The 9,022-nt window shown below is 41.2% G+C and overlaps 1 protein-coding gene across 2 annotated transcripts in view; it reads left to right on the plus strand.

The window, feature by feature from the left end:
* Positions 1 to 9,011, plus strand: part of DNAH9 (dynein axonemal heavy chain 9) — a 382,482-nt gene extending 373,471 nt beyond the window's left edge. For both annotated transcript variants that reach the window (XM_024235511.3, XM_054535462.2), the window contains one exon: positions 6,156 to 9,011. In XM_024235511.3, the coding sequence (XP_024091279.3) occupies positions 6,156 to 6,383 (228 nt within the window). In that variant the 3' untranslated portion in view covers positions 6,384 to 9,011. The remainder of the gene's footprint in view (positions 1 to 6,155) is intronic.
* Positions 9,012 to 9,022: the final 11 nt, after the last annotated feature.

Here is a 9,022-nt window from a genome sequence, read left to right on the forward strand (position 1 = left end):
AAAGGGCTAATATCCAGAATCTACAATGAACTCCAACAAATTTACAAGAAAAAAACAAACAACCCCATCAAAAAGTGGGCGAAGGACATGAACAGACACTTCTCAAAAGAAGACGTTTATGCAGCCAAAAAACACGTGAAAAAATGCTCACCATCACTGGCCATCAGAGAAATGCAAATCAAAACCACAATGAGATACCATCTCACACCAGTTAGAATGGCAATCATTAAAAAGTCAGGAAACAACAGGTGCTGGAGAGGATGTGGAGAAATAGGAACACTTTTACACTGTTGGTGGGACTGTAAACTAGTTCAACCCTTGTGGAAGTCAGTGTGGCGATTCCTCAGGGATCTAGAACTAGAAATTCCATTCGACCCAGCCATCCCATTACTGGGTATATACCCAAAGGACTATAAATCATGCTACTATAAAGACACATGCACACGTATGTTTATTGCGGCATTATTCACAATAGCAAAGACTTGGAACCAACCCAAATGTCCAACAATGATAGACTGTATTAAGAAAATGTGGCACATATACACCATGGAATACTATGCAGCCATAAAAAATGATGAGTTCACGTCCTTTGTAGGGACATGGATGAAATTGGAAATCATCATTCTCAGTAAACTATCGCAAGAACAAAAAACCAAACACCGCATATTCTCACTCATAGGTGGGAATTGAACAATGAGAACACATGGACACAGGAAGGGGAACATCACACTCTGGGGACTGTTGTGGGGTGGGGGGAGGGGGGAGGGATAGCATTGGGAGATATACCTAATGCTAGATGACGAGTTGGTGGGTGCAGCGCACCAGCATGGCACATGTATACATATGTAACTTACCTGCACATTGCGCACATGTACCATAAAACCTAAAGTATAATAATAATAATAATAATAATAATAATAATAAAAGAAAAAAAAAAAAAAAAAAAACTAAAAGGAAAAGGCGATGGAAAATTTTGTTGTGACATGTTTTATAATGCTTGTTCTATTGGATATAGCAAGTAACAGTCTCTTGGAGTACTATTAGCAGCAGGAAATGTATTCATTCATTCCATATAGGCTTGCAGTTAAACAAATTACCTCAAAAAAACAAAACAAAGAAGACCATGTAGAGACACAGAAGAGAATTCGCTATGAAGATAGAGACAGAGATTGGAGTGATGTATCTACAAGCCGAGGAATTCCAGGGATTACCAGCAACCATCAGAAGCTAGGAAAGGTATGGGATGGTTTCTGCTTCAGAACCTCCAGGAGGACCAACTCTGCCCATACTTTGACTTAGGACTTCTGGCCTCCAGAACTGTGAGATAATATGTTGTTTTAAGCCATCAAGTTTGTGGCATTTTATTATGCCAGCCCTAGGAAAGCAATTCAAGAGCCAACAGAAAGGACAGTAAAGTAGGATAATGTTTAGACAGCCTGAATCTTGAGAAGGAAGTTGACTTCCCTCTCTCCACCTGAACATTTGCACAAGATTCTGTCAGTGGAGATCATATATGGATTGCATTAGGTATAAGGTGGCCTAAAGCCACAGCTATTAATAGAATCCTCCAAACCACCAAAATGAGAGAAGTACCAAAAGGAAAGTAGGCAAGAAGCTCAGAAGGAAAGTCAGTGACACTGGAAGTGGGGGAAGGATATCAGTTTCAATTGTCAACCTCCCATTTTTCATACCTCATTGTAAATAATAATAAAAACTTCCCCAAAATCAATACTTGTTCACCAAAAGCTGTTGTTCTCAAAGGTTTTATCCCAGAAAGATGTCAGCAAAAATGGAAGAGTCAGGACCTCCTAAAATCCTCTCCTCCATAAAACAATGAGAACATTCACAAAAACTGAGTCAGAATCAACTTTCTTAGAATTCTGGAAATTAGCCAAAGGCTTTCAGCAATCCAAGAAGTGTTTATTCAAGCAAAACAGCTGAATCTCAGTAGGAAGAACAGTCTATGGCCTTTTAACTTGTCTATTCCCATCTCAACCCAACCCCTAGCTTGGAGGTTACCTATAAAACCAACAGACCACAATCACAGTGAAACCAGTAGCCTGGAAACCACTGGAAGGAGCAAAATGGGGTTGGAGTACCTTCAAAGCGCTGTTCCCCACCCCGCCCCCCCCACAAAAAAACTGTCATTATTTTGCCTGTCCAGGGGGATTCCCTGGACTTACAAGTCTTTCTTATTTCACCTGAGTTGGAACTCACCTAGGGCAACAGCCTTTTTCCCCAGGGCATCTGTTGAAGACAATCAAAGACAACTGCTTAACACTGCAGTTTATCTGAAGCAATAGATAATAGTGGTGCAAACAGTAGGCTAACCAAAAAGCTTAAAAGGGCAAGTTGGAGAATGAGATGGCCATAGGGGGCTTTGAAAACCCCTGACATGTTCCTGGAAATCTAGGCTATGCCTATGTGCAGATCTGTGCACACACTCACAGCTGTGGACATGCTCAAGAGAGTTGAGAAGGCTGTACACTCTAGCTAACCTTGAGGTTCTAGGAAAACAGGAGAGTGAAATCTAAGCAGTTTTAAACTGCCTGGCTAAGCATTGAAGGTGTGCTCCAACACTTGCACACAGCCACTCAGCCAAGACTTTGTGACTTATTGGTTCTAGGCATTTGAGAAAATCTGTCCAATTATTTGGTGACCTCTAAGCTAATAGAGCAGGCCACTTCAGTGGCCATACTTGACAAAGAATATAGACTTTACAGAATCAGTTCAGAAAAGTCACTAAACAAACCCTGAAGAGAGAGAGAGAGAATATGATTTGCAGAGTGGCCACATTATTTAAAATGTCCAAGTTTTCAACAAAAAAATTATGATATACAAAGAAACAAAAAGAAATGGCCCATCCACAAGGAAGAAAGCAATCAGCGCAAACTATTCCTGAGGGGGATCAAATATTGGACTTGCTAGACAAAGACTTTAAATCAGCTATTTTAAATATGTTCCAATAACCAAAAGAAACCATGTCTAAATAACTGAAGAAAATTGTGTGAACAATGTATCACTGAATAGAGAATACAGAGAGAAAAATTATATATGTTTTTAAAAGAATAAAGTAGAAACTCTGGAGCTGAAAAATATAGTAACTAAAATGAAAACTCAGTAGAGGAATTCAATAGCAGAATTGAATAGGCAGAAAAATCAGCAAATTTAGAATCAGATCAATCGAAATTATCCAGTTAGAAGAAAAAAAATGAGAAAATGAAGAGTCTCAGAGACCTGTGGGACACCATCAAGCATACCAACATATGCACAATGGGAGTTTAGAAAGGAAAGGAGAGATAAAGGGCCAGAAAGACTATTTGAGGAGATAATGACCCAAAACTGCCCAAATTTGAAGAAAAACATTAATTTACATGTCCAAGAAGCTCAATGAAATCCAAGCAGAACAAACTCAGAGATCTATACCAAGACATATTATAGTCAAACTGGTGAAAGATAAAGACAAGAAGAAAATCTTGAAAGCAACAAAAGTGGCTCATCACTTAACAAGGGGTTCTCAATGAGAGTAATAGCTGATTGCTCATCAGAAACCATGAAAGAGAAGGCAGTAGGATGGCATAGCCAAAATGCTGAAAGAAAAAGACTATCTGCCAAGAATCCTACCTGCAGCAAAACTCTCTTTCAAAAGTGAAGAAAGTAAGACATTCTCAGATTTTTTAAGAAGAGAGAGAGAGAGAGAATTCATCACTAGTAAACCAGCCTTATAGGAAACACTAAAGGGAGTCGTTCAGGCAAAAGGAAAGGATACTAGACAGAAACTCAAGTCCACACAAAGATATAGAATATTGATAAAGGCAATTACATATGTAAGCATAAAAGATAGTATAAATGCATCATTTGTAATTTTTATTTCTCTTCTATCTAATTTAAAGGACAACTGCATAAGGAAATAATTATAAATCTGTGTTGATGGATAGAAATGTATAAAGATGTAATGTAAATGATGAAAACAGTACAAAGAAGGGAGAGGGAATGGAGCTATACAAGATTAGCTTTTGTATACCATTGAAAGTAAGCTGGAATTAGGCCGGGCACAGTGGCTCAGGCCTGTAATCCCAGCACTTTGGGAGGATGAGGTGGTTGGATCACTTGAGGTCAGGAGTTTGAGACCAGCCTGGTCAATATGGCAAAATTAGCCAGGCATGGTGGCACACACCTGTAGTCCCAGCTACTGGGGAGGCTGAGGCAGGAGAATTGCTTGAACCCAGGAGGCAGAGGTTGCAGTGAGCCAAGATCATGCCATCGCACTCCAGCCTGGGCAACAGAGCGAGACTCCATCTCAAAAAAAAAAAAAAAAAAAAAAAGCTGGAATTAATCTGAAATAGATTGTTATGTACATTAAAATATTTTTTTGTTTTTTGTTTTTTTTAAGACTAGGTGACTTACTTTTCCACCCAGGCTGGAGTACAGTGGCATGAACAGGGCTCACTGCAGCCTCAACTTCCTGGGCTCAAGCAATCCTCTTGCCTCAGTTCCCAAGTAGCTGGGACTACAGGCATGTGTCACCATGCCCGGCTAATTTTTTTGAATTTTAGTAGAGATGAGTTCTCCCTATGTTGCCCAGGCTGGCCTCCAACTCCTGAGCTCAAGAGATCTTCCTGCCTTTGCCTCCCAGGGTGCTGAGATTACAAGTGTAAGGCACCATGCCCAGCCTCAGAATGGTAATTGTAATCCCCAAGGCAACCACTAATAATTTAAAAAATAGTAAACAAGGGAAATTAAAATGATACACTAGCGTATACCTATTAATACAAGAGAAGACAATAATGGAGAACTAGAGAAATAAAAAAGACAGACATATAGAAAACAAATAGCAGATTCTACTTAATCAGTGATTACATTAAATGTAAATGGATTAAGCACCACAGTTTTAAAAAGGCAGAGATTAGCTAAATGAATTTTAAAAAACAAACCATGAAACCCACCATGATCCGATTATATCATTTTATACAGTGATAATGATTGTACAACTTTGTCAACACACCAAAAACCACTAAATTATACACTTTAAAAGGACTGGTTTTACAGTATGTGAGGAAAAAAAGAGGTTCTACCTCTGTTCCTACTCCTTGCCATACACATTCATCTCTGTGGGGCAAGGAGGTCCCCACTGTTTACCTTAATTCTGTTACTCACCATCCCTTACCTCATCAGCCTCTAAAAGAAGTGAAGAGCTACATCTTTCCCTTTAAATAAATTTCACACAAATAAACCAAACTTTGTCCATGGCATAAAGGCCTCAGAGTCACATGGACACAAAGAATCTGTGAAACACTCTGAATCAGCATTTCCCAAAGTATGTTCCATAAGGCACTAGTGCCATGGGAAATGAATAGGTTGCAAAGAGAAAGGTACTGTAGTCAAATAAGTTTGGGAAACACCAGGTTAAATAAACTGTTTTCTTTATTGCTAGGACTTCTTGTGTTCAGTGTGGTAGTGTATGTTGTAAAACGTCAAGTCCAGAATATGGTAAGCACCACTTCCCAAATTTATTGGACCAAGGGAGACTTTGGCTCCGCAGAACATTTCTTGGGACTAGTAGGAAAAATTGCTCTGTACAGCTGTATTGAAATAGCTCAGAAAATCATAGGGAGGCCTCATCTGGAAAGCTACAGAATAGTCAGGTCCACATTACATGAGTAAAGATAGAATGTAGCCCTCTCCACTCTAGAGGATGGAGGAGGTTGCATATGAAACAGAAAAGAAACAGAAACAGGACATAACAAAAGCCTTAAAAGCTAAAGCATTTGCTGGCAGAAACTGTGTCTTAGTCATTTTTAAATCCCCATCACCTAGCCTGACATCTGGCAAATATACACATTTGATATGCTCATGAAATGAATTAATGAAAAAAACAAACTAGGGGAGTATCAAGCTCCAAAGGGATTCATTTGTATATGATAATAACTTTTGGAACTCTGCTTCACCTGATTTAGGCTGAGAAAAATAGAAACGTGTTTCTACATATCAGATGCATTCCATCAAAGGCTGCTGAGAAAACCTGGAAGGGGGCAGGCATAAAGGCAGCCATGCCAGCCCAGTCTTTCCTCCCTTGGATCTGCTGACAAGAGCAAGGCTGGTTGGCTGGGCTCTGGGTCTGATCTAAGGTGCCTCTTCTCATGTTTTATCCTCAGGCTGGGATCATTACAGAGGCAAAGCTGAAGGATCTGACACCCCCTATGCCTGTGATATTCATCAAGGCCATTCCTGCAGATAAGCAGGACTGCCGCAGTGTCTATTCCTGTCCTGTGTACAAGACTAGTCAGCGGGGACCCACCTACGTGTGGACTTTCAACCTGAAGACTAAGCAAAACCCATCCAAATGGGTTCTGGCTGGAGTAGCCTTGCTTCTCCAGATTTAGCGTCCTGCAGAGCCACCGAGAAAATAAAAAAGCTGGGCTTGGAGGCTGCCCAGTGGGACAGGTGGGTGAAGGGGCACCACAGACACTTAGAAAGGTAAGAAACCATGAGCACTCACAATTCTGTAGAATTCCTCTAGGGAACTTGGAGAGGTGTGCCTAAGGTGAGGCTGAGCTGAAGGAATATGGGCCCAGGTTTCTTAATAAAATGATTTACTCTTCAACTGTGTCTGGCCCAGGATTTGAGAGCTGCTGAATCATAAATGATCATGCAGAGACCAAGAGAAATAAGCCACAAGGGCCCTGACCTTGTTACACAACACTATCCTAGGTGCTCTTGTTCCAGGCTACCCCACGCAGTCCTTGGACCAGTGGTATTGGCATCACCCATGAACCAGAATCTCCATTTTAACAATCTCTCTGGAGAATCTGTATGCACATTATAGTTTGAGAAACACTACCCTGGAGCAGGGGTCACCAACATTTTTCCATAAAGAGCCAGTTAGTGAATACTTTTAGCAATTTACAGGCCACAATGCCTCTGTTTGAACTTTGCAACTTTGCCATGGTAGACCAACAGTAACCATAAATGATGAGTAAATGAAGGGGTGTGATTGCATTCTAACAAATTTTATTTACAAAAACAAGCAATGGGTCATGTTTTGCTGATCCCTGCTGTAGAGGATAAGGGATGTGTATACTGATATTTATCCTTCATTAATTCATGCATCCACTCAATACGTTTTAATTGACACCTACTATTTGTTGTGGATACAATGTGAACAAGCAAACAGGAAGTATCTCCATCATCCTTTCAATCATTTAAGAGGAAGCCAAGAAGAAATCTTTACTCTAAAGCTTTTTTTTTTTTTTTTTTTTTGAGATGGAGTCTCGCTCTGTCACCCAGGCTGGAGTGCACTGGTGCAATCTCTGCTCACTACAACCTCTGCCTCCCGGGTTCAAGCGATTCTCCTGCCTTAGCCTCCCGACTAGCTGGGATTACAGGCGCCTGCCACCACGCCTGGCTAATGTTTTATATTTTTAGTAGAGACAGGGTTCCACCATGTTGGTCAGGCTGATCTCGAACTCCTGACCTCAGGTGATCCGCCCGCCTCAGCCTCCCAAAGTGCTGGGATTACAGGCGTGAGCCACCGCGCCTGGCCATTCTAAAGCTTTTTAATCTAAAAATTTTCTAGATTTACCTCTGTGGAACAAATTTTCACTGGAAGTCCAATGGGTTTAACAGTTTTGATGAGTTTTAAAAAGCTCTATGAGGCAGCTTGTTTGGTAAGAAAAGTATGGGAGGACCCAGTATTCCTTCTGTGATTATTCCCTCCTAACCTTGCAGAAAGTTAATTTTGTGATTACTGTTTTGAACAGTGGTTCTTAAACTTGAACAGGCATCAGAATCCCCTGGAGGGCTTGTTAAAACAAAGATTGCTGGGACCCGCCCTTCAGTAAGTTTAAACAAATTGCCAATGCTGCTGGTCTGGAGGCCAGTTTAAGAACTCATAATTTAAAACCTCAAATCCCATCATCCTATAAATCTCTGCTATACAGAATGTAGAATCTAATGCTAATTCCTCTATGATTTTCCTGCTTTCTTCCTTGTGGTTCCTGCACCCCCTAAGTGGGGCCTTCTCATCTTCGTGATACAAGGGAGTTAATAAATTTTACTGCTGGAAGCCAGGAACTCCAGCTTGGGTGTTGTCCCTCCTCTCCCATCAACTAGTAATGCACTTGCAGTTTCCTGACTATAGGTTAATCTGTTTTCAGGGAGACAACTCTGTCCACATTAGCATCATCTTCCTGAGTCTCACCCATAGCAGTATTATAAGATCAGGCAGGCCAGGCACGGTGACTCATGCCTGTAATCCCAGCACTTTGGGAGGCTGAGGCAGGCGGATCACGAGGTCAGGAAATCAAGACCATCCTGGCCAACATGGTGAAACCCCGTCTCTACTAATACAAAAATTAGCTGGGCTTGGTGGCGCATGCCTGTAATCCCAGCTACTCGGGAGGCTGAGGCAGGAGAATTGCTTGAACCAGGGAGTCAGAGGTTGCAGTGAGCTGAAATCACGCCACTGCACCACTGCACTCCAGCCTAGCGACAAAGCAAGACTCTGTCTCACCAAAAAAAAAAAAAAAAAAAAAAAAAAAAAATCAGGCCTAAAGAAGGAGGTGGAAGATGGTGGGAGGGGGAAGTCTCAGTATACAGGCAGGACACTGAGGCATGTAACTTGTGGAGACAAGAACAACTGGACAGTTTCGATACATGTGTTAATAAACTGCTAGACAGTATTATAAACTAGATCAATACTATTGATTTCTTCCTAACACTCACAGACAAAATGAGATTCTAACAAAGGTAATTTTAAAGCATAGCGCACACTTTGGCAAAAACGACAGCCCATGTGGGATGCCAGGAGAAAGAGGGGCAGCTTGAGGCAAGAGATCAAGTGGAAGATTGGCTCAGAAAGAGGACACCAAAAACAAACTTATCCGAGATAAAGGTGTTGCCAGCACTGGCCAAGCTCTGATCAACATTAGCCTAGGACTTTCCTATTACTGTTCTGCTACATTATGAACTTGAGGTTTATAGGGGCTGACTTTGGAGCTCAACTGCCTGGGTCTTCTATGAA

Source organism: Pongo abelii, chromosome 19, assembly GCF_028885655.2.
Source record: "Pongo abelii isolate AG06213 chromosome 19, NHGRI_mPonAbe1-v2.0_pri, whole genome shotgun sequence".
NCBI lineage: Eukaryota > Metazoa > Chordata > Mammalia > Primates > Hominidae > Pongo > Pongo abelii.